This window comes from Patella vulgata, chromosome 2, assembly GCF_932274485.2.
Source record: "Patella vulgata chromosome 2, xgPatVulg1.2, whole genome shotgun sequence".
Classification (NCBI taxonomy): domain Eukaryota; kingdom Metazoa; phylum Mollusca; class Gastropoda; family Patellidae; genus Patella; species Patella vulgata.
The window spans coordinates 9,859,779-9,887,228 of NC_065880.2; the positions used below are offsets into that span (position 1 = coordinate 9,859,779).

A 27,450-nucleotide genomic window follows, 5' to 3' on the forward strand; every position below is an offset into this window, starting at 1 on the left:
GAGAAATGTGGTTTAACATCCACTCGACACAAACTAGGCCATTTTGGGACTAACATATGGTTCAATTTTATTTCAATAAACCGGAGGACCCGGAGAAAACCCATGAGGTCGGACAGACGACCCTACTCTTTGTTTCAGGGAGTGGGTTAATATACTATTCAAAAAAAGTAGGGGATATTTGATTTTTAAGTGTTATTAAAGTCACCTAATGAAACTGACGAAGAAACAAATGACAAAATGAAATGAAGTTCACATTCATCGATTTATTCCAAATGATCGTTAGACTAAGTAAGGCACAGACTGACCATTATAAGGGTAAAATGATACCCGGGGTCAAACAGCAAAGTTACCACAGCATCACAACCAAGTCAGTAACGGGTAAATCCTCCTCTGTTTGCCAAACAAGCATTGATCCGACGTGGCATACTCCTAATGAGACGTCTAAGGTCATTTTGGTCCAGACTGTCCCATTCCTGTTGCAACGCAGCAGCAAGTTCTTGGACATTGGCAGGACGTTGTTGAAGTTGACGTAACCTCTGTCCAAGCATGTCGCAGACATGCTCGATGGGGGAGAGGTCGGGACTCAGTGCTGGCCAAGGTAATGTGGTGATGTTCTGTTGTTGGAGGTAACCTGTAACGATCCTGGCCCTGTGACATCTTGCGTATTCATCCTGGAAGATGAAACGGCGGCCATGACGTCGTGCGAACGGCACAACATGGACTGCCAAGATGTTGTCCCGGTAGTACTGGCCTGTAACACGCCCTGCAACAACATGTAAAGCCGTTCTTCCAGCAACAGTGATGCCTCCCCACACCATAACAGAACCACCCCCAAATCGATCATGTCTGATGACGTTAACGTCTTGGAAGCGCTCGTTTCGACGACGCCACACCCTCCTATGTCTGTCAAAAAAATCAACAGTGAACCTTGACTCATCTGAAAACATCACATTGCTCCAGCGTCGATTATCCCAGTGTTGACGATCCCTACACCAACGACATCTTGCCTGAATGTGATGATCTCTCAAACAAGGGATCACGCAAGGACGTCGGGCGCGAAGGTGACCCCTATGCAGTCGATTCCGAATCGTCTGGCCACTCACTCTCACACCAGTGTCTGTTTGAAGACGAGCGCTGATCTGATTTGCTGTGATGACACGATTTCTCAAGGCCAAGGTACGGATAAATCGATCCTGGGCTTGAGTTGTCGCCCTTGGTCGACCTGAGCGTGGTCTGTCCTGTACAGATTGTGTATCACGGTATCTGGACCATAGCCTGCTTATGACAGACTGAGAAACATTCATCGTCCGCGCCACAACTGCCTGTGTTGTGCCGATCTGTAGCATGCCAAGGGCACGTAACCTTTCATTTTGGGTAAGCCGACGCATATCAAAATTTGTTTTCTGGTCACTAAAACAATTAAACTGATGTTTCCACCCTGGAATTCAATGCCACAATGACTGTAACATTCAAAGTCAGAGTCGTGCAAATCTTGGGTTGGACCCCCATGATGATCCCAAGCATCACCTGCATTCCATGCGGTAGCTATTGGTGCGTTTGGGCGTCACATGTAACTGGAAATGTTTCTTCTGTTAGGTTCTATAGTGACTTTTTTCGTAGTCATTTGCATATTTTAGTATTATGCCCCCAAAATCAAATATCCCCTACTTTTTTTGAATAGTATACTATGAATAATATAAGACTAACAGATGGTATATACCAGGGAACCAGTGGCAGTTAGCAATTACAGAACACAATTTTATAAGAAACAATTACTGGTTTATTATATAAGCATGACATTGTGTTCTGTTAAAATCCAACCAGAAAAATCTATCCAGGGTTAAAATGGGTGGGGGGCAGGATGGGGGGGATAACTCTGACTGGATTGCTGCTTTTCTGTGTACACTCCTGTTTATGTGTACTATTAACAATTACAATTACAAGAAATGTAATGATGAGACAACCCCCGTAACCAGTATTAGTCAGACAAACTTTATAAGTGTTATCAAGATGTTTATTAATCAAACGTTTTGGACATGAGGAGTCCTTGAACTTCAGTAATGACGGGTTATCGTGAATCGTGTGGTATTTATAGTAGAATAATTGTGACGTCAATGGAACGTTGAAGAATAATTTGGAGTGATTTGGAGTAATCCTGAATGATCAGGATTATTAGTGATTAATTTGGAAGAATATTGGCCGAATAAATTTAATTTAATTTAACTAGAAATGTTTTGGGTTAAACAGTTAATAATACGATTACGGTGAAAGATATTTAAAAAAATATAAATTACAAGAAATATTGTCAAAATATAAGTGATATGGTAAAAATACCTGATTAGCCAATAATAGATCACACCATCTAAATAAATCCCGAAGATTAAATTCCCACGGACCTCCACGACTACCCCAACTCTTCTTAACAACTGTTGTTTCATGTATCTAAAATAAAACATTCATTATTAACATTATAATACACTATATATATATATATATATATTAACCTCCATTTGACACAAACTAGGTCATTTCAGGACTAACATATGATTCAATTTGATTTCATTTCAATAATTTGCTTGTATGTTGAGGTCATTAGCAGCGGGAGGAAACCAGAGGACCTGGGGGGAGGGAGGGAGGGAGGGAGGGAGAGAGAGAGAGAGAGAGAGAGAGAGAGTTTAACTCCATTCGACACAAAATAGGTCATTTCAGGACTAACACATGATTCAATTTCATTTCTATAATTCACTTGCATGTTGAGGTCATTAGCAGCACAAGGACACCATAAAACCCTAACCCCTACACTAACACCTACAAGCGGGGAATCGAAACCACGCCAGTTGACTCAATGACAGACCCTATGATCTATAGCGCACGCATAAAGTGTGAAATGTGATGGGGTTACATTTGCTCCGAACTGGGCTAATGAAGACAAGGCTAAGCCATACCATGTGCTATGAATAACATTTTGCCAGGACAGTGGCACTACATCCTACTCTTATTTCAAACTGCCAGAGATTCTTTCACATGCACGTCAATGTGCATAGATTAATTTCTGAAAATCAGAAGGGAAAAAAAAACGGTTGTAAATCCCGAACACTCATTATCTTATCCAGAAGGAGAAAGCTAGATCGAAGACGGTCCTGCACACTTTAGTACATATGACGTCATATGTGGACTGTGGGTTAGGGTAAGGGTTGGGACCTACAGAATTAGTCAAAGTCTCCAGATGTAAACAGGGCTTGTGCTAACCCTAACCCTGGACGAAGCCTAACCCTTACAATCCACATATCGTCGGTGAAGTGTCAAATGGCTGTATCTCGGGAAATTAGTCAAATACACTTTTTTGTATTTTAAACTCTCCCAATTAATATGCACATTTCTGTCTAAGCTGTGTATCTCTACACCAATTAGAACTGTTCTGGGTATCATGTGTCCAAATGTTGTATGTTGATTTGTGGAAATTTTGAAATGCAAAAGGTTCTATTTCTTAATCTTTAGAAATTCTTAGATACACCCATTTGAAACTTCACCGATGATATGATGTCATACGTGCAGAACCATCTCTGATCTAGCGTTCTCTTATCTAGACACACCATCTCAAACAGGTAAATAAGTGATGATACCTGAGAATCTGATCATTTTTGTGCTCACTTCAATTTCCATTGTGCACTCTTTGCAAAATGTATGTATAGTCTCAGAATAACAGGTTCATTCTAATTCAGCCAAGTCTCGCGTTATTTGTCATAATTAAATTTATATTTGAGCATCTACTTACAGCCATATTAAAATCTACCATACTGGCCAATAACAGCTGAGGTATCTTGGAATACATTGATTCCGCAATAAACAGAAGATCTTCACGTTTTAACGGCTCCACGTATACCTAGAAAAATACAAACAACACACGTATTCTTAATCAACATATTTATGTCTCAAAATCTAGAGAATTTTAAATGAAATGAAATGGGGTTTAACGTCCTACTGTTCTGCTCCAACTGGGTTAATGAAGACGGCCATACGCCATACAGTGTGCTATGAGGGACAGCAATACTATGGCCTACTCTTATATCACACTCCAAAAAGCAAGATTGTATCTTGTCTGTACAGAACTTTAAACATGAACACAAAGTTTCAAGTGATTATAAGTGTGTGAAATAGCTTTATTTAATGTCTGCTTCCACCGAGGTGATATCACAGACAATTGATCATAATTTAGAATTATCACATTGAAAAACTTAACCCTACCCCTCACTAAAGTTAAAGAAGGGGCATCGGATATATATTCTTATGACATGTAATAAATAGTTTCTAGAACAGGAAATACCAGGTCATTTCTGGACTAACGCACGGTTCAATTTTATTTCCATAGGGGTCTTTAGCAGTGGGAGGAAATTGGAGGACCAAGAGAAAACCCACGAGGTTGGACAGGCGACTCTACTCCTTGTCACGTACAACCGGGAAATCGAAACCCCGACAGTTGACTCAATGACAGACTTTATGATACAGCGCGCATGTGCTAACCATTCAGCCATCAAACCCCCCAATTCGCATAGGACCCAGAGGAAACCCACCAGGTTGGACAGGCGACCCTACTCCTTGTCAAGAACAACCAGGGAATCGAAACCACGCCAGTTGACTCAATGACAGACCTTATGATACAACGTGCACACGCTAACCATTCGGCCATCCAACCCCCATGACAAGTAAGATTATCTAGCCATGATAGACAAGATCTATTTCAATATCTACCACATGATAATAATCGTTTAGTATACATCTTACCTGGGTAAATCTATTAAGGAATGATCGCGGCAGCCCCTTTCTTCCTCCACCCTGGTGTAGGGGATTCTGGCAACCAAATATTCTAGTTTCTTCATGGTTAATCTGGAAAGTTTTACCCAGTTCAGGGATGTAAACTTCCCCACGATGGTCCAGACAAGCGTTTAAACCTTCCAGTACAGATTGGGAAGCCAAGTTTAACTGAAAATAAAAATGAAATGAAATGGGGTTTAACATCCTACTGTTCTACTCCAACTGGGCTAATGAAGAAGGCCATACGCCATACAATGTGCTATGAGGTACAGCAGCACTATGGCCAACTCTTATATCGAATTCCAACTGCCAAGGATCTTTTACGTGCATGCCCATGTATACACAGGTCCTTGGTTTTTCGTACCATCCAAATGACTAGACAGCTGTTCTTGTTGGCCCTCGGCAGTAGATAATTGAAAAGACTATTCTGGTCGCCAACTAATTAAAGAAATGGGGTTTTCAAAACCAGCTAGTTTTTTATTTTTCACAGGAACAGGGTACATCTTTTATTTCAATAATTTTCTTGAGTGTTGAGGTCAATGGGAGAAAAGTGGAGGACCCACTAGCCTAATATCGAAAGCCCAACACTTGACTCAGTGATAGACAGTATGAACATTATAGAAACAACTCCAGCATTTGTAAAACAACAAGAGCTAACCTCATCTAAAACAACCCAATGACCAGCTTTCAATGCCTGTAACAGTGGTCCGTCTCTCCATGCAAATGTTCCTCCTTTCTCACCTTCTACAGGTAAATCCGCACCAAACAGATCAGTTACATCCTGCAAATAATACAAACAATAATAAGATACAAAAAATAAAATGTGGTCATTTTTAAACTTATTTATGGCAACCAGCGTGAAGGAGGGAGAAAATTTTACCCGAATAGAACCCAGATTTTACTCGAACAGTAGAACCCAGATTTTACCCGAATAGTACAACCCAAATGAATAATGAAATATGTTAAGGGTTACTAGATCTAGGAGTGTAAATATAAAGATAATTTTCCTAATGATAACAAGAGCCTGTGTTTAAAGCAAGTTACATGATGATATGAATTAACTATGAAAATTTTAAAAAATTAACTAAAAAGCAATAAAATGTAAGAAAACCTAAGTTATTTATGTGCTAACTGGTGCCTAGATTTTCCGTCCCATCCCAACGACTAGACTCTTGTTCCTTGTTTGGCCTTCAGTCCTGCATCTCTGACATAAGGAAAACACAGTTGGAAAATTGCCGAGGGAACATTCTCAGCCTTCAGAAGATCAAACCCCGGACCTCCTGGTTAGTGAGCTAGTGCCTTAGACACTGAGCCACAGCGGCTCCGACCAGGTACAGGAAATAACGCTATACAGATATATTTATCCTTACCGTTTGTTCTGACAGGTTTATTCTAACCAACTCTCGTCCTGTATTTCTGGCTATTGCTGTCACGAGACTGGTTTTACCCACACCGGGTGAACCTTCCAGTAATAACGGTCTCGACAACTGTAAACCTCTCAAAACACGTAGAGCATTTAAACATGTCGTCGGTGCCTTCAGCGCATATTTCTCACATTCCTGACCAGACAATGGACCTAAAAATAAACGAGATATGATTCCATCAATATTAAAGGGATGTTTTGCAAGAACAGCGGTGTTACTGCCTACTGTTATTTCGTTTTGGGATATTTTTTACATGCTACAAATGGTGTACACAAGTCTAATAATTTATTCAACGATAATAACCCTTGGCTCAGTTATTGGATACCATAGAATTGTGACCGGTGTTTATACTTGACTGACTACGGACAAAGGGAGACCTGGCGGAAAAAACCTGTGGATATTTCATTGAATCGCGGCCAACTAAAGGATTGAATGTTCTAATGGTTAGCAGCATCATGTTTACTGAGACACCTTGGCTCCCGGGTACTTGAGGGGAAGAAAATATATAAACATATACCCTAACCCAGTGATTCTGTTTCGTTCGTACATGCCGGATATATCTGTCTGAATTGGGAAAAGTTTGGCAGCAAATATCCTGAATCTGTCCTCAAGATATGGTGAATCAAATACAAATTTACTAAAAATGTTGACAGTACCGAGAGCGAAACTGTTACTTATTACGACATAAATTTACTCTTTAGGATTTGGAGGACTTTTATTAAATCATTAGAACCAGATCGCCTGCAAATTAGATTGTTACTGCTAAGAAATTCTAGTACCAAGGAGATATTTACCCAGAACTGTTATACTCATTCGACCAATGAGAATCCACGAAATTTTCATTTTGGGCTACAATGTACATAAATTATTTTGAAAGTTTATCAGAATTACCTTTAGGTATGGTGAACGGAGGGATGCTGAAATACTTGTCCGTTGTTTTTACATCTAAATCATGTTTACTATGACCTAGACCCAAATCATCCGGTGTATACGTATGTCTGGATAGTTTATTTATCTGTTGTAATAAAAACTTTACACACGTATCTTTAGCTACAGTAGGATTAAAATCACTTCCAACATTTGTAGGTCCTAAAAAAGAGAAATAAAACATATATTACTGATTACAGTAATCGTAAATCTAAACTTACAATTCTCTAATCTTTAATTTCCAACCCTAAAAGAATATGAGAAAGACGCGCGGCCCTACAGATAATATCAACAATCCGTGCCACCTGTGAGAGAGAGAAATGGGGTTTAACGTCCTCTCGACACAAACTAGGTCATTTCGGGACTAACGTATGGTTCTATTTTATTTCAATAATTCGCTTGTGTGTAGGGTTCTTTAGCAGTGGGAGGAAACCGGAGGACCGGCAGAAAACCCACGAGGTTGGACAGGCGACCCTACTCCTTGTCACATACAACCAGGGAATCAAAACCCCGCCAGTTGACTCAATGACAGACCGTATGATACAGCGTGCGCGTGATAACCATTCGGCCATCCAACCCCCAGCGCCACCTGGAATGAAGGGTAATATCTTTTTAATCTAAGCCCGAAGCCAGGAGATAAGACAAATATTATTCACTGCGATAAATGTAACTCCCAACTTATAATTCTCTAATTTGGTCAAATCTTATAATATTCGTAGCTTTAATAAGTGAACTTACCTGATCCTAAACTATCGAGGAAAACTAAACATGCTCCGTGGATATAGGCTACAGCTACGTCTAAATATCCACTAGTCATATCGTCACCATGGATACTGTCATCATTTACAGAACAAACGTTTATAAAGTTGACCCAACTCAATATATCCCTGATACTCACAGTCACTCTGAAATAAATTCATAAACTCTTAAAGCTACAATTTTTAAATCTTGCCTTTAAAATTCATTCTTATTAAACATCTGTGCTAAAAGCTATAAAACCAAGTCGGTAAATTCAGAGGTACTTTATCGCCCAACATCGGAAATGAAATGGGGTTTAGATCCTAGAGTTCCATATATTAGGGCTAATGAAAACGTGGCCAATATGAGGAACAAAGCATGGAGCCTCATGGTTAGTAAGCGAGCAGCATGCACACTGAGCTACCATGGTTCCAGATTGTTTTCTTCATGTTTTATAAGACGAAATGAAATTGGGTTAAACGTCCGACTGTTTTGCTCCAACTGGGCTAATGAAGACGGGCATACGCCATAAGGTGTGCTTTGAGGAAAATTTTGCGCGGGCAGCGGCACTATGGCCTACTCTTACATCGAATTCCAACTGCCTTGGGATCTTTTACGTACCCGCATATGTATATACGGGTCCTCGGTTTTTCGTCCCATCCAAATGACAAGACAGCTGTCCTTATCAGGCCCTCCATCATGCACCACTGACGTGAGGAAACCAAGCCGGAAAATCCTGATGCACTTTCTCAGCCAATGCAGGGATCGGACACACTGCCTTCTGACAAACAACACCCAGAAGAAATACTCTAATTTGAATGCATGTTAATTGAACCTTGGTATAGAAGAGAGAGAGAGAGAGAAATGGGGTTTAATGTCCACTCGACACAAACCAGGTCATTTCGGGACTAACATATGGTTCAATTTTATTTCCATAATTCAGTTGCGCATAGGGGTCTTTAGCAATGGGACGAAACCGGAGGACCCGGAGAAAACCCACGAAGTTGGACAGGCGACAGAAGAGTGAGAGAGAAATGAGGTTTAATATCAACTAGATCAGTATTTACGGGACTAACATATGGTATAATTTTATTTCAATAATTTAGTTGCACAGAGCTTTAGCAATGGGAGGAAGCTGAAGTATACCTTTTCCCGATTTCATTATTTGTGAACCATTCTATGAAATCCATGATGGCTGGTCCGATACCACTTGAACCATCTTGTTGATTAGACAGATGAAGACCTGATTTTAAATTATGTTCAATAATCTCGATCATATCTTCCCGTCTCTTCGATGGTGGACACCAAATCTCGGTAAAGCGATTTCTTAAAGCCGGCGATAACTGGAAATAAAAAATAAATATAAATAAGAGTCTAGGGAATTTCAAATCTAAGGTTAATTTAGAATTTTTACATCATTCTCAGAAAATATTAAGACAATTTCTGCTCAAGATGAAGAAAAGAACACACACTGCGACAAGTTCCAAGATGAACCTAATTGTCAAGTTGAAAAGAGCATCATCTCTAGCACAGATCAGTCCAGTGTTATGTGTGTCATGAATGAAATGGGGTTTAACGTCCTACTGTTCTGCTCAGACTGGGCTAATGAAGTCGAGCAGAAGTCATACAGTGTGCTACGAGGGTAATTTTGCCCAGACAGCAGCGCTACGGCCTATTCTTATATTTAATTCCAACAGACAAGGGATCTTTTACGTGCACGCTAAAGTGTACACAGGACCTTAAGTGGTACAAAGTGTTCCAGAAAGAGTAAGCAAACCCTGCCTGATGCATATCCAATAGGTTTTACAATTTTCTGTGAACAATAATGATTTTCTTTAAATTTACCTCTTTTTTACCAAAATCACCACCAGGGTTCATAGTCGCAAAAATTCTAAAATTTTCATCTGCAACAACATCTTCTGATTCATTCTGGTTGCCATCACCACCACCTTTCTCAGCCAATAGAAGTCTTCGCTCAGGTTCAAGGACACTGTTTAACCTTTCTAACACTGAATCATCAGCCAATGAAATCTCATCAATTAAAAACATGGCCGCCTCCTTCATGGCTAACACAAGTGGACCATCTACCCATTCAAATAACTTGTGTTCTTTATTTTCTTCATCCTGAAATTAGCAATTCCTCGTCACAGTTACTCAAAAACATTTACTGCAGCTGGATATTTTAATTTTTATTGTCATAAAATTCGTACAAAAACAAGTATGAAATGGATCAGGAATGGACCCAATCTGATTAAAATACAGATCCTAAATCGGTACGTTTTTATAGTTCAAAATTTCGTTTTACTTGTCTTTAAACACCAATAAGTACATGGGACCTCATTTGTTTTTTGTTTTTTTGTTAAATCGAACAACTAGACACTGTCCTTGTCAGACCTTCCGTCCTGCACCACTGACAAGAGGAGAACATGCTGAAAAATTCTGATGACATTTCTCGGCCAAGACCGGGAGAGCCAAGCCAGTGCAGAGAGAAGAGAGAGAGAGAAATGGGGTTTAACATCCACTCGACACAAACTAGGTCATTTCGGGACTCACATATGGTTCAATTTTATTCCAATAATCCCCTTGCGCATAGGGGTCTTTAGCAGTGGGAGGAAACAGGAGGGCCCAGGGAAAACCCACGAGGTTGGACAGGCGACCCTACTCCTTGTCAAGTACAACTGGGGAATCGAAAATGCGCCAGTTGACTCAATGACAGCACGCACATGCTAACCATGCGAGTCAGCAAGATTAGTAGTGCTTTTACAATGCTAACAATGGCTGTATGGATGGAACCTCAGTGTTTTGCATTGTTTCGATTAAAACTGTTAACCTTGCAGGTCCCACGCCCCAAAGTAATGGGAAAACGGCTATTTGTCCACTATGTGTTTGAAATAGGGAGTTTCTTCACGAATTATAGCCTTCATTCATAATGTGTCATTTCAATGTCTCTAGAATTAGTCCTCAAGAGTCCAAACCAAATGATTGCTACAGCCTTACTGAATCGTTTTTACTTACCTCATCAATAGTATGAGACCTGACCGGTCGTAATCCTCCGAGGAAATCAGCACTTTCTGTATGTAGATGACAGTTGACGCCATATAATTTACTTTGTTTTAATGCAGCGTACAATTGACAGACAGTCGTCTTACCGCAACTAAATTACAAAACACATGGGTTTAAATACAACACCAGAGGTCTTTAATTAGCAGTGTGAGGAAACATGACAACCTAGAGGTCTTAATTAACAGTGGGAGTAAACATGACAACCTAGAGGTCTTTAATTAGCAGTGGGAGGAAACATGACAACCTAGAGGTCTTTAATTAGCAGTGGGAGGAAACACAGGTTTTTATTTAGCAGTGGGAGGAGCCATCAAAACTCAGGGGTTTTTTAGCATAGGGAGGAAACCAAGAGGTCTGTACAGCAGTGGTAGGAAACTGGAAAAAGAACATTTCATTATCTTATGTTTGTTTGGCTTGGATTTGTCTTTTTCTTTTTTTTTTTAGACTAACAAGGAGAATCCTCAAAAATTGAGAAGAAGCATATCTGTCAATAGGCATGGAGTGAAAATTTAAGTTTAATTAACAACGATCCGTTAATGGAGTAAATCCAATAATCAACATACCCAGTTTCACCAACCAATAACACAGGCTCTTTAAATCTAATAGCTTGTCCAATCAAAACAGCCAATCTACGCATACTGTAGGTCCATACCACATGTTGAAAGCCTGGTTGTGATTGGCCTAAGGCAGTATTTAGAAGTGAAGCCGTTGTGGTGGATGTCTCAGAGTTTAAGTTGAACAATCGGCCAGGATCGACCTTCCGTTTAAAATGTTTGTTTATAACTTCCTGGATGACCTGGCATTCTTCAGGTTTTCTCACTCGTCCAGCCAACAACATATAACCTGGAACAATAAATTTCAAACTATCAATCATCCATTTAAAGTTGGGTTTGCCTAGAATGTCTGGTCTTGAATAAAGACCACTATTAAATGCTGTGGGGTTTTTGTTTAAGAGTCTCAACAGGCTTCCCGTCTTCATTAGCCCAGTCGGAGCAGAAAAGTAGGACATTAAACCCCATTTCATTTCTCAACAGGCTTAATACTGAACAGCATAGGAAATGAAATGAAATGGGGTTTAATGTCCTACTGTTCTGCTCCAAACTAGGCTAATAAAGACGGGCATACGCCATACAGTGTGCTATGAGGGAAATTTTGCCATTGGACATGATTACATTTTTAATCTAAAATTTTGTGAGTAAGTTTAACAGTTTTCAGCAACTATATATCGTAAAAAATAATTGTAAATGTCCATTAACAAGATTTTTAAAAGATTTATTTTTGTTACCGTGATCTGCTAGATGTTGGTCCCAATCATAATATTTTTTTGATGGCTGAACATCCGGTGAATTATATCTTTCAGCCCAACGAAATAAATCTCTTAGCGTCATAAAGCCTTGTTTACCAGCAAATACACCAGAACTACGTCGCCGTGTCTGAAAATAAACCAGATGTGAAATATGGAGTGACCGTGACTTGGTGAGTATAAGGCACTGGACAAGGGAAGAGAGAGAGAGAGAGTGAGGGGAGAGAGAGAGAGAGAGAGAGGGGATTAAATCCATTCGACACAAACCAGGTCATTTCGGGACTAACATATGGTTCAATTTTATTTCAATAATTCGCTTGTGCATAGGGGTCTTTAGCAGAGGGAAAAAATAAGAGGACCCAGAGAAAACCCATGAGGTTAGACAGGCAATCCTACTCCTTGTCACGTACAACTGGGGAATCAAAACCACGCCAGTTGACTCAATGACAGGCCTTATGATACAACACACTAACCATTCTGCCCTTCCCCCCACTATTAAGGAGGTGCGTGGTTTGATAAGTGTTGACTAAAAAGGTTTCTATGATTATCAGTACAATAAAAATAGGTAATTGCCACTGTAACCTGGGTATCCTTTAATCTTGTATATTTAGGCCTAATTTCTTTCACATTCATTGAATATCAAATCTTTGTTTGAAAATTTGTAAAAATCGTCTAAATTTAATTTTTATATATCAGTAATCAATTGGTTTCTTTATTTTCAAACAATGATTAGGAAATGAAACGCTTGTAAATTGGATACTCAATATCAAAATTAAATAGGTTTAAACTAGTCACAAGTACAAATTAGACGATTTTCGGTGATTTTAGACGATTTTTACGAATTTTTCGCTGTCCCTATCTGTAATAAAGAGTGATAAAAGTATGTACCTGCCTTTACTAAAGAGAGTTAACAGTATGTACCTACCCTTACTAACAACAGGTAAAAGTATGTACCTACCTTTACAAAAGAGAGGTAAAAGTATGTACCTACCTTTACTAACAACAGCTAAAAGTATGTACCTACCTTTACAAAAGAGTGGTAAAAGTATGTACCTACCTTTACTAACAACAGCTAAAAGTATGTACCTACCTTTACAAAAGAGAGGTAAAAGTATGTACCTACCTTTACTAACAACAGCTAAAAGTATGTACCTACATGTACTATAAAGAAGTAACAGTATATACCTACCTTTACTAACGAAAGGTAAATGTACCTACCTGTAATTCCAACATAACGGCTACGAGTCGTTTAGCGTAAGACTGTGGTATAGAACATCGCAGGTGTAAAATATTCTCTAACTCAATACTTGGTATCTCATCAAAATGTAACTCAATAAAACGATTTCTAAATGCCCTGGATAATATCTGAAAAAATATATGTTATTAAAGTTGATCAGTTGTGTAACACAAACTAGGTCATTTAGGGACTAACATATGGTCCAATTTTATTTCCATAATTCCCTAGCGCGTAGGGGTCTTTAGCAGTGGGAGGAACTAGAGGACCCAGAGAAAACACATGAGGTTGGACAGGCGACCTTACTCCTTGTCACGTACAATTGGGGAATCGAAACCACCCCAGTTGACTCAATGACAGACCTTATGAAACAGCGAGCACATGCTAACCATTCAGCCATCCACACCCCCCTGTTGTTTAACAGAGAGTATAGGATTGACTGTCCAGCAAAATAAAAGAAAGCACACAGTAACAATCTAAAATATTAAATTCGGTGACAAGGCCTAAAAATTATGTTAAAGTAAGGTTCAAAGTTCATAAACGACATGAAAACATACACTTAAAAATTATTTTAAAGCCAGTTTCAAGTTCTTTATGACAAGATTAAAATGATTTTAAAGTAAGTTTCAAAGTTCTTTACATCGAGATAAAAATGATTTTAAAGTGATCTTTAAAGTTGTTTACAACGACATAAAAACAAGCAAAAAGAATTCACAAAGGACAAAAATTAGAGCAAGAAATATAATTACTAGGAACAGTGAAATAAATGTTGCTAAGAATGTCATTTAAATTACTACCTTTCGGCCTCCATATTGTCCGGCTGGATTCTGGGTAGCAAATAACATGAATTTCCTGTGAGCTTTGACCGTTAACTGGGTCTCGGGTATAAATAGTTCTCTATTATCATCTAATAACTATAAATAAACAAACACAGTATTACTACAAAAATAAATAGTTCCTAAGACCCGGTTTAAAAAACTCCTGAAGGTCTTTCTTCATCTAAGCTGAGATTTGAATTAGGGATCAATGAAATGAAATGGGGTTTAACGTCCTACTGTTCTGCTCCCAACTGGGCTACGCCATACAGTGTGGTATGCGGAAAATTTTGCCCGGAGAGCGACACTACGGCCTATTCTTAGATCGAATACCAACTGTCAAGGGATCTTTTACATGCACGCCAGTGTGTACACAGGACCTCGGTTTTTCATCCTATCCGAACGACTAGACAGCTGTCCTTGTCAGGCCCTCCGTCCTGCATCACTGACAAGGGGGATTAATATAAACAATTCTCTACTATCATCTAATAACTACAAATATAAACTATTATCGTCTTACTAGGAAAGACAATTCAGATTAAAAATTAAATCAACTTACTCTATTTAAAGCTTCTAACACATCAGTTGGAGCCAAATTCAACTCATCTAAAATAATCCATTGACCTTTTCTCATAGCCTCGACTAAAACCCCTGTGAAAACACAAAAAATATGATATTAACACTCTGTCAACAGGATTTATTTTAATATTTTTCTCAAATCAGAATTTTTTGTCCGTCAATGTTGAAAATTGAAGCATTTATAACGTTTGACTACTATTAAAAAATTAAATGTCCTGAAATCCAAACATATGATTGGTATTAAAAATTTCAGTCCCAAGAAATTCAAATATTTAGTTTGCCAGGAATTCAAATGTACAACTTTATTATATCTAATTAAAAAAATAATATATAATATCCATTTAATGCTCTTTTTCTCATAAAAACAATATAGAAATTAAAATAATCAAGAAATCAAATTATATCCATTTAAAACATTTTATTTCTGCTATTAATCAATATTTTGTAACTTGAACTCTGATAAATCAACAACAAGATATTGTTGATTTTCTACAGAATTAAAGTTTGTTTATTCTAGCCAGTTTGGGCAACACATTATAATATATATAACATGCTTAAAGTTTGGACAGGGCACAAACTGGCATATTTCATCGAATATTGTCACACTCTACGAATAACTAAATACAAACAAAAATATAATATAAAATATTGTTAGTATAACGAATGCTGTCATGATAATTAACAAAGTTTTGATTATCCATTTTTTGCGGTTAATCATCAATCAGCGTTGAAAAGCAGATCGGATTCAAATCCAATGAAAATCAGACACATAAGATGACATTGAGAGTTGATTATGGCCTGGATAAGTTAATAAATGTCTAATTAATAGTTTATATAACATTTATGGCCTAAAGAAAGATTTAGCTCTTGTGAAATATTTTTTTAAGTCTGGTGAGTTAGAGAGACAGAGAGATGGGATTTAACATCCACTCAACACAAACTAGGTCATTTCGGGACTAAAATATGGTTTAATTTTATTTCAATAATTCGCTTGGACGTAGGGGTCTTTACAGCGGGAGGAAACCGGAGGACCCGGAGAAAACCCACAAGGTTGGACAGGTAACCTTACTTCTTGTCACGTACAACCGGTGAATCGCAAACCACGCCAGTTGACTCAATTTGGCCATCCATCTCCCCCCTGATGAGTTTGAACTGAATGTACTAAGAGAAATCAGGGGCGGCTACCAAACAATCATAGACGTTCAGTTTTACATAAATATAATTAGTTTCCTTTACCTTCTTTAAAGACCAGTTTTCCTGCCTCATCAGCTGCGTAACATCCGACGTATTCCTGGAGATCTGTATGTTCATGGTTATTTACACGGACACACACGTTACCAGTAGACTTGGCTAACCAGGTAATTAAACTAGTTTTACCAACAGATGTTTCACCTTGTAATAAAACTGGATGTTGGCTAAAAGTAGAACAAATCAATAATTAATGAAAATGGGTTTTAGGTCGCAAAAAAAAATAAAAAAATTTTGTTCATGACCAGCCCAGACCCCCCCCCAATTGTTGAACTTTTTTATTTCAAAATTAGAAGAAAAAAAAATTTGCTCATACGAAATATAAAGAAAAATAAAATTGTCCAATAAATTTGACTGCCTCAATGTTCTTTTTTTTATTTACGGCAGTTGGTAAACAGGGGGTTAAAATCCCTAGAGTTCTGCACTACCAGAGAAGAGAACACCAGACAGTTCAGTGGATTCAGTATTTCATTACGCACAGGGCCCGTATATCAAAAGGATCCTTAGATGCAGGTATAAACCCATCTTCAGTAGAAGGCTTGATCGCACTTTAACTCTGTACATCAAGTCCTTCATGTAATACCCTGCATATTTCGGCACTAATTTCGATTGGGTATTCCTCTGCTTTCCCGATCATCGCGAATACCAAGTCTTGCGTTTTCCAGTTAAATGTCTACCCGTGATAATCGAGTTGCAAAGTTCAAGGCTTCCGGGGAGGTCACTATGTCAACCTCTGATTGTACGCTGCTGTTCATGTGTCTGCAGATAACGTAGCTATAAGTTCGGGAATTGTAAAGTAAGAATATGTAAAACTCGCAGTCGTTGCTTCTGGAACATGGTATGAACCATGGGATACAATTCAGCTATATAATTCAACAAGAGGCTCGAGGTCCATCGGTTAATAAATATGCCGTAAAGGTAGCTCATTTTTCATCCATCTTCTGACGAATCAAATACATCACTTACCCTGCAGATACAATCCTGGACAAATCACGCAGATTGGCTCGAACTGATGGCGTCAGAATATAGCCTTCGGGTACAACTGGTTCTGAAGCACCCTGGGATATCCAATATCCTTCAAACAACAGATGTTTACCACTTGTAGGTTCTGGAAGACTGTGACTTAACAACGATTTAACGTTTGAGTTTCCGATGACATGTTTACAGACTAGCTGTTCAACGACAGGATGAGATTTTCTATCTAACTGGGTCAAAAAACTTAAACAAAATCCCTGAAAAATATAAAAACAAATCAAATAAAATATCCCAAAAAATCAATCATAAATACAGGGAGAGAGAGAGAGAGAGGTGGGGTTTAACGTCCACTCGACACAAACTAGGTCATTTCGGGACAACAAATGGTTCAATTTTATTTCAATAATTCGCTTGAGGGTAGGGGTCTTTTAGCAGTGGGAGGAAACCCGAGAACCTGGTAAAACCCCACGATGTTGGACAGCGACCCTACTCCTTGTCATGTACAACCGGGACTCAATGACGGGCCTTATGATACAGTGGGCACATGCTAACCATTCAGCCATCCGCCCCCCACCCCCCATAAATACAGGCATACACGGGTAGTCATGCGATGTTTCCATAACAGAGTTTCGTGAAACTGTAAGTAATATAATATTGTAAGTAGTAGTGCCATCTCCAAATTTCGAATTGTAATGAAATGTGGTTTAACTTCCTACTGTTCTGCTCCGACTGGGCTAATGAAGACGGGCATATGCCATACAGTGTGCTATGAGGGAAATTTTGCCCAGGCAGCAGGACTATGGCCTACTCTTATATCGAATTCCAACTCCAAAGGGATCTTTTATGTGCACGGCAATGTATACACTGGAAAATCACGATGAAGTTTCTCGGCCAATGCAGGGATCGATCACGGAAATATAAATGATTTGATATACTAGTACTGTCCTCCTTCCTGCACCCCTGACAAGGAGAAACCACGCCGAAAAATCACGATGAACTTTCTCGTCCAATGCAGGGATCGAACACGTGACATCCAGACAAGCGAGCCAGGATCTTACCCACTTAGCCATCGTGGCTCCCCACACCAGTATTGGGGCAGTTCTAGTGTTGCTAGAAACCAAAAACCCTAAACAGACAAACGACAATCACATATAGATATACTTTGAAGGTACAAATCAAAAAGAAAATGTTGAACTTGTGACTGACAAAACCAAGTTTATAAAATTTAATTGTTTATTTGTTTTAAGATAATGACCATACCTCATATAATGATCTGGATGACTGACCACATGGATTCGTTGCTGCGTATCTTAAAGCTCGACATAATGTTCTTAAACTAAAATATAAACAATATTTACGATTAGAGAAAAAGAGGCGGACAAGAAAGTCAACTTCAAACAATATTTACGATCAGAGGAAAAAATGTCAGCAAGGTAAATTTGAGACTAACAGTTGGTACAATTTTATTTCTGGGGTCTTTAGCAGTGGGAGGAAACCGAAGGGAGGACCCGGAGAAAATCCATGAGGTTAGACAGGCGACCCTACTCCTTGTCACGTACAACCGGGGATTCGAAAAACCTTGCTAGTTGACTCTATGACAGGCCTCATGCTAACCATTTGGCCATCCAACAACCCCATCATTAAAGTAAAATCAGTCTGTTATTAGTGGATCTCGTTAAATTCACAATCCGAACAAATTGGTGGGGTCTAGATCAATATAAATCAGTGGGTTATAAATAAATTAAACGAAACTCCAATTGACTACCTACCTATAATGAGGTTTATGACCCGTACCATCAACCAAGGATTTATTAGCTGCTGTACGAATTGATGCGTAGAATTGTACGATACCCGACAGATGATTGGCTGTTAACGCTAATCCAGATAAATAATCATTAATCAGTATACGTAGATCTGATTCATCCGTTAATTCTTCTACATAAAACTCTGTAAACCTGAACGACAAGAAAAACAAATAACTTATTACACTGTGATCTGGGTTATATTTAATCGTGTGTATTTCTCAATCACTGGGTTGTTTAATTTTTAACAGTGATTGAGAAATTAAACGCTTGTAAATTGGACACTCATTATCAAATTGAATCAGTCAGCTTTAAACTGGACACAAGTACAAATTAGACAATTTTTAAATAAAGATTTGATATTAAATGAATGTGAAAGAAATTAGTGCTAAATACACAAGATTAAACTCTGTAAACCTGAACGACAAAGAAGGAATCATTTATTACTTTCATCATAAAATAAATATATTATTAGTTTCACCCAATACAAATTACTGTAAAAACATGAAATAACTCAGATTTAATAATAAACGCATCAAGAAATAAATACAGGGTCGTCATCAAGAAATTGTTGGTAAGTATAAAATGTTCCATGTATTCTATCATTACAGATTTATTAGACCAACACTGATAAATGTCTTTATTCCATTTATGTAGGTCAAAAAAAGTTCCTCTGAATATTCAAACATTGTCCCCCTCCCGCCCCCCTCCCATCCCCCTGTTGGTGATGCAAGACGGAGGAAGGGCCTGGCAATGATAACCCACTGGCCACAAATCTTAACTGGTCTTCAAAATTAGCGGCCATTTTATTTAATTATTGTTGGTGTATGAATATAGATAACCCAACTGTTCCTAATACCAGTTGTACGAATATAGATAACCCACCTGTTCCTAATACCAGTTGTATGAATATAGATAACACACCTGTTCCTAATACCAGTTGTATGAATATAGATAACACACCTGTTCCTAATACCAGGTGTATGAATATAGATAACTCACCTGTTCCTAATACCAGGTGTTAAATCTTTTTTACCAACATCTGTAGCAGGATTCATACAAGCAAATAAACGGAAATTCTCATGTCGGACGACTGGCTCTATATCACTGTAAATATAAAAATTAAACATTAATTAATCAAAAAACTGTTGTGCCAGTTGGGGAGATGTCCTATGTGTACGATGTCCTAGTCAATTGGGTAGTAATTGTCTGGTACTTTGAGCATAATCCTTTGTGAAGATAATTAAAGTGCCTTATAATATTATTAACATTGGCAGTTGTGTAACAGGTTATAAGTCAGTCGAAAGAACAAACCATCTGCCTAATCTATTTTGAAGTCTTATCCCAAGCCTAGACATTTCTTCCACTAATGAAATGAAATGAGGTTTAACATCCTACTGTTCTGCTCCGACTGGGCTAATGAAGATGCTGATTCACTGATAAAATTACTTACAGACTTTATTTTGGTAGATTTTCAAATATGAATGTCACGCCGTAATAAATGAAATGAAATGGAGTTTCATGTCCTACTGTTCTGCTCCAAATGGGCTAATGAAGACGGACATATGCCATACAGTATGCTATGAGGGAAATTTTGCCTGGACAACGGCGCTATGGCCTACTCTTATTTCGAATTCCAAATATGCCTGCACGCCAATGTGTACAAGGGACCATCCGAACGACTAGACAGCTGTCCTTGTCAGACCCTCCGTACTGCACCACTGACAAGGAGGAACCACGATGGAACATCCCAATGAACTTTCTTGGTCAACACCGGGATCAAACATGCGACCTCCAGACTAGCGAGCCAGCACCTTACTAACTTAGCCACCATGGCTCCTATAATATGTACACAAATGGTCTGTTAGAGTGTGTAACTTACCCTCTCTCCGTTAGTATAATGGAACCTGTCGTACTTTCTAACAGTCCACACAAACATTCTAAAGTCTCAGCTGAAGCTAAATTTATTTCATCTAATAAAACCCAATCACCCTGTTTAATAGCTTTAACTAACGTCCCCTGAAAAATAAAAACATGTATACAATCATGTTGAAGACAAACACACCATGAACTTTGTTATAAAGGATTACTCAATTTCCAATTTCCAACTATCTGGTGATTTTTAACTTTTTCTTATCCAAATATTACCTTGCCTTGCTCTTCGTCTTGCAACACCGAAAGGGAGAAGCCGGGTTGCAGAGTCCTAAGAACTTGAGTAAGTGGCATACTCAACAAACCAGTCGAAAACACTAAGTATAATTCAGGAATTTTGAGAAGTGTTTATTCTGCTTCCATTTAATGGAATTGAATCGATTTATTTAGTCTTCGTGTGTATGACAGATGTGAAATGTTATAGAACAGAATTACAAAACAATATACTAATTTTTGGATATGGGGGCCATTCAGGACTGGGATTTATTCTCTAAGTATCAAGTAGAATGAATGAAAGACCAGAATGAATGACAGACCTCATTTAATCACCATTAGCGGATGCAAAGACGCTAAAACAGTGCTAAAATAGGAAAATAGCATGTTAGATTTGAACTAAAATGCAAAATTTGCGCCTACGGTAATTTAGTTAAAAAAGCAAATTTTAAAACTTGAATTTTTCTATAACTTAATTCTCTGAAAAGGTTGAAAATGTTTACGATAAAATTTTACGTAAGACGCCATTTTGATGTGTATAGACTCACTTTCCTTTAACAAATCGGCCACGCATAACTTAACCGATGAAATAACAATACGTCACCTTTCCTGATAAATAATATATGCAAAACTGAAACCATATGATATTACTGACCAATCATATTGACACTAAGAAGGCGAATGGGCCATTTCACACAGTTTACGCAGCCGTAATTAAAATACTACTGACGTAGTATTTTGGTGTAAACAATGATTACCGCATTTCGTAAACGCAAAAAACAATAAAATACACATTTGTAAACAAGTGGTGGTTAAATGGACAAAGGTTCAAACGATTAAATTTTGTTCCAATACTTCCATTTGGCACCAGGCAGAAAAATGATGTATTAATTTTAGTTTGTTTGCGTGATTACAACTAGAACTACTGAAAGTTTTGGCTTGTTACACTTTGTTTTTGCTTCTAATTTTAAAAATAATAAGCAAAAAATTGCTTCCGGTATTGGAAATACGATTGGAACCCTGCACTACATCAATACCCAATACTCCCCCTACGGCCCCAAACCCCCTAAAACTGATGGCTTTATCTAATGTTAACCTTTGACATACCTCAATAAAAGTAAAAGCTAGAACATTTTCTGTTTGTTTTATCTGGATCTTTAACTGTTGTTGACGTCGCTCAATCGTTTTCCACTTGGACAACAAAATTTCTTCTGTAATGACAGGTTTAAAAATCAAAATACACATACATGAAATACGGTACCACAGTCAGTTGAGGTTTGTCCAACATATTTCACTTATTAAAGGAAGCACTGCCGATCTCTACCTTATTCTTCTTATTATATTGAGAAAGAGAGAGAGAGAGTTATTTTGGGACTAACATATGGTTCAATTTTATTTCAATAATTAGCTTGCACGAACGGGTCTTTAGCAGTGGGAGGAAACCGGAGAAATCCGAAGGAGGAAAGCTTGGATTATTAATATGAACTGCCAACAGTCAAACAACCTAATTCACATGAAAATGCTGTGAACTATTCTTCCCATGGGAGAGAGAGAGAGAGAGAGAGAGAGAGAGAGAGAGAGATTAACACAAACTAGGTCATTTCAGGACTAACATATGGTTCAATTTCATATCATTTAACTCACCTTTCTGGAATTTTTTAAGAGCAGATGTTGTTGTATGATCAATTAACTGTAGCAAATCTGACCATTTTCTTTTCGAAAAACAATCCTTTATAAAAAAAAAATGTTATATAAAGATATTGATTTATTGTTTCCAGAAAATAAGTTTGATTTCAATAGTTTGCTTGTCTGTAGGGGTCTTTAGTAGTGGTAGGAAAGCAGATGATCCAGAGATTTGGCAGGTAACCCTACTTCTTGTCATGTAGCAAAGCCACACCATTTGACCCAAGGACAGACCTTATGGTCTTACACCCACAGCTTGAGGTAACACCCATGGCAAGGGGTCCATATAAGTTAATATCAATACATTATCAATAAAATATGCTGGGTTGATTTGGGTGGTTGAAGATCTCCTGGAGACGCCCAGTGGTATGATATATGGTTGAATCGATGTATTGCGATTCATCTTCTCACGATTCTAGTATTGAATCGCTACGCTATGAATCCATTTTTCATGATTCTTTTTTTATGGTATTGCTAGCCCGCATTACACAAGAGCTAAATCTGCCAATTGCAGGTCTTTTTATAAGGCTGAAATGTTATCTAAATTATTAATTAGACATTAATTAACTTTTCCAGACCATAATCAACTCTCGATGGCATTAAGAGCCCAGTCTGCTGCTTCTGATTAAATCATAAAATGGATAATCGAGGCTTTTTTTATCGTACAGACTTTAGTAATGATGATCGAGGCTAGGCCCAAAATTCAATCGCTAAATACTCGGTTCAAGGTGGATCAATTTAACTGATATTTTCAGCAAATTTCCTTTACTTTATCTAGTTTTCAAATATTATAGTGAGAACTGCAAGCTCTTTATCTAATCTCCCATAATGTATCTTTAATTATCCATGTCACGCATTATCCATAAGTACACTAACACACTTAAATTGTTTTGTCCATATTTTGATCCACATCAATATCGTGATATAAATCACTTATTTCTTCGAAATCAACAGGACTAAAAATATCAATTATTCATTTATCCTGTTGTTTTCTTGGTAAATATTAACCTGGTTATGAATTGTGATATGAATTGTAAGCGTGACTGCAGTGGTAATACCCAGCACTAGTGCACCCCTAGTCTGTTTTTACCATGAATTGTTCTTACCTGGATATGTCCAAGAAATTTGGCATTTTGTTTTCTGGAGAAACTTTGACAGAAAAGAATTTCAAATTCTTCTCTAAACGGTAAAATTAGAAACTTTATATCGACTGGTTTAAACCTAAAAATAAACATTGATTGGTTCAATGACAAACAGCGTGATTTAAAATATAATTTTCTCCTTTACTTATATCAATAATTTTAAATTTTAAGACAATTTCACTTATATCAGTAGTTTCATATACTAAACCAACTTATTCATATTATTAAGGAATAGTGGTCTGAATCCTTCTTGAATTCTTTGTGTTAATTGAGTTACTTCCCTTAATAACTAAAAGGCTTTGATCCTAGATGGAATTCTGGGATGGAATGAAATGCAAGATGGCCGATTTTAATTAGCCCTTCTGATTGTCATCAACAATCCAGGCCATCTTGTGGTCTATACACACCAATACCACAATATCTATATATGGTATGGATGAGTAAAATACAGACGACATTAATACAGATTATGTTTATTCTTCGACGTATAACATTCATACATGTTGGAGCCATCATACTATCCTCATTACGTCACAACCGGTATACAGTGACTAATAATAATTGTAGTTACCTCCCTTACATAATTATAATACATCAAGACACCACACTATACATCTAGATGATTAAAGTATATTTGGTTAAAACTTGTTATAAATATATTTCATACCCTCCAAGCAGATCTGTACTATCGCTCTGTTGATTCATATTCACTACATGTAATTTATGTCCTGAGAAAAAATAAAATAATTTAGGTTCAGTTTAATGACACAAGTTCAACACTCCCGTCAAAAGGCAAAATCTAGTAACTCACTTTTTTTATCAAAATTGAGTTAGGATCAAATTTGTAGTTACTAGGGTATGTGCTTCCTGTTGTTGTACTAGATATTCCAATCTTTTGATTCTGTTAGCAGTTACACCCATGACACAACCTAGCAACTTCCTTCATTTGCCTAGAATACCACAGCAAAACCTAGTAACTCAATAGTCAAATCAATGGGTGAGCTGGGGTTTAATATTCATTCTTTACATTTTCCTTTGTTTTCTCAAAATAAGAAAAAAGTGTGTTACTAGGTTTTGCCTTTTGATGGGAGATTACTGTTCTGCACCAACAGAAAATGGGCAAATATACGCCAAAGGGTGTATTATCAGAGCAATTTTACCCAGGCAGCAGTGCTACGATGAATTTTAACATTATTTTTCTCTGCCAATCATGGGAGTAAACCCAAGATCTGTTTAGTGAACCACAGCCTTGTCTATACTTATTAGCTTGTAAAATGAAATGAAATGGGGTAACTTTGATGTCTTACAGTTCTGCTCCAATTAGGCTAATGAAATGAAATGGGGTTTAACGTCCTACTGTTCTGCTCCGACTGGGCTAATGAAGATGGGCATACACCATACAGTGTGCTATGAGGGTAATTTTGCCCAGGCAGCGAGACTATGACCTACTCTTATATCGAACTCCAACTGTCAAGGGATCTTTTACGTACGTGCATGCCAATGTATACACAGGAACTTGGTTTTTCATCCCATCCGAATGACTAGACAGCTGTCATTGTCAGGTCCTATATCCTGCACAACTGAAAAGTGGAAACCACAACAGAAAATCCTGGTGATATATACTTGTAAAATACAAAGTAATTTCAAATTTTAGGAAATATTTTATTTACCAAGTTGTTGTGCCAGGAATTGAACAGATGAAGTCTTTCCTGTACCAGTTTCACCCACCAATAAAACAGGTTCGTTATGAGTCAGACAGACGCCAACCTTCTCTAATAACGATACAGACTGCCGAGTGAACGAAAATGTTGAAAAACTTCTGAAATAAAATTTTTAAAATATTCAATTCCTTTTCCATATTCCTGTGTTTGGAATCAACCTTTAATATTTCTAAAGTCCATTCAAGACTTACCAAGTCATTTCGGGGCTAACATATGGTTCAATTTTATTTCAATAATTCGGTTTTGTAGGGATCTTTAGCAGTGAAAGGAAACTGAAAATCCGTAGAAAACCTAAAAGGTTGGACAGACGACCTTACTCCTTGTCAAATACACCCGGGAATCGATACCACGCCAGTTGACTCAATGATAGGCCTTATGATACAACGTGCATGCACTAACCATTCGGCCTTCCACCCCCACTTTATCTAATAGAACTTTATTACAATTCAAATGAAATGGAGTTGAACACCCTACTCTTCTGTACCAAGTGTGTTAATAATGATGGCAATCCAATATGAAAAATTCTGCTACAGAGCCATAGTTAAATTTAAAATACCATAACCATCAAACTCTATCAAAATATTATGAAAGAAACTGTATGACCACTATAACAATAGTATATTTTAAACTTGTCGTCAGAATTCTTACGAATACTGTGATAGAAATAGAAAATCTCCTACAAGTCTTTTTACTTTATCGATGTGTGTTGATATTTTTTAATATCAAAAAAGATGAGTAGGAGATTTTATTTATCACCCAATCCTTTCTTACATGCACAAATTAATAAATATAATTCTTTGCTATAGATTTCACTATTACAAATGATATCTACTGTATAATATGTTATTGGGTGATAGAAATGTCTATATTAGGAGTGTTTTAAACTTATCTTACCTGTTGATATTAGCATCTGTTGTATGTATTTTAGGTACAGAAACTCGACCAACCGTAAACAGATCTGATGTTATTTCTATATCAGGTTTATATTTATTACAATAATACTCAGCCTGGAAAAAATACAAATATATCTATTTTGCAACAGAGCAGAAGATTGGCTGTGTATTAATGCACACCATTTCAACTAAGGTTATCAAATCATTATCAGATGATAAACAGGGTTAGTACATCCATACTTCATGAGGTTTAACGTCCTACTATTCTGTTCCGACTGGGCTAATGAAGACGGGCAAATGCCATACAGTGTGCTATGAAGGGTAATTTTGCCAGGACAGCGGGGCTATGGCTTACTCTTATTTCAAATTCCAAATGAAAAAAAATGAAATGGAGTTTAACGTCCTACTGTTCTGCTCCTAAGCTGGGCTAATGAAGATGGGCATACGCCATACAGTGTGCTATGAGGGAAATTTTGCCCGGGCAGCGGCGCTACGGCCTACTCTTATATTGAATTCCAACTGCCAAGGGATCTTTTACGTGCAGGCCAATGTATACACGGGACCTCGGTTTTTCGTCCCATCAGAACGACAGCTGTCTTTGTCAGGCCCTCCATCCTGCATCACTGACAAGGGGAAACCACGCCAGAAAATCTGGTAGAACTTTCTAGGCCAATGCAGGGATCGAACACCCGACCTCCAGGCTAGCGAGCCAGCGTCTTACCCACGTGATCCCACTTCAAATTCCAACTATCAAAGGTTCTTTTATATGCATGCATTTGTGTACGCAGGACCTCGTTTATTTATCCCATTCGAATGACTAAACAATCTGTCCTTGTCAGGGGAAACCATGCCGGAAAATCTTGAACTTTCTCGTCAAACACCGAGAGTGAACACATGACCTCCATGCTAGCGGGCCAGAGTCTTACCCACTTAGCCACTGTGGCTCCAT

At 37.8% G+C, this 27,450-nt stretch overlaps 2 protein-coding genes and 1 long non-coding RNA gene across 3 annotated transcripts; all 3 read right to left on the reverse strand.

Annotated features, from left to right (window-relative positions):
* Positions 1 to 10,065: 10,065 nt before the first annotated feature.
* On the reverse strand, positions 10,066 to 14,947 carry LOC130010798 (midasin-like). The gene is made up of 7 exons (XM_056098889.1): positions 14,873 to 14,947; positions 14,296 to 14,412; positions 13,483 to 13,629; positions 12,247 to 12,394; positions 11,525 to 11,804; positions 10,917 to 11,055; positions 10,066 to 10,074 (listed from the first exon to the last, which is right to left on the reverse strand). Exons 1-7 carry the CDS (start codon positions 14,945 to 14,947, stop codon positions 10,066 to 10,068), a joined length of 915 nt encoding a protein of 304 aa, XP_055954864.1.
* Positions 14,948 to 16,114: 1,167 nt separating this feature from the next.
* On the reverse strand, positions 16,115 to 20,047 carry LOC130010802 (midasin-like). The gene is made up of 5 exons (XM_056098890.1): positions 19,920 to 20,047; positions 18,885 to 19,070; positions 18,376 to 18,451; positions 17,107 to 17,372; positions 16,115 to 16,307 (listed from the first exon to the last, which is right to left on the reverse strand). The coding sequence occupies exons 1-5, from the start codon at positions 20,045 to 20,047 to the stop codon at positions 16,115 to 16,117; spliced, it is 849 nt and encodes a 282-aa protein (XP_055954865.1).
* A 760-nt stretch (positions 20,048 to 20,807) lies between these two features.
* On the reverse strand, positions 20,808 to 24,616 carry LOC130010738 (uncharacterized). The gene is made up of 5 exons (XR_008786023.1): positions 24,555 to 24,616; positions 23,852 to 23,966; positions 22,707 to 22,791; positions 22,170 to 22,273; positions 20,808 to 20,936 (listed from the first exon to the last, which is right to left on the reverse strand). It is a non-coding gene; the product is annotated as an uncharacterized LOC130010738 (long non-coding RNA).
* Positions 24,617 to 27,450: the final 2,834 nt, after the last annotated feature.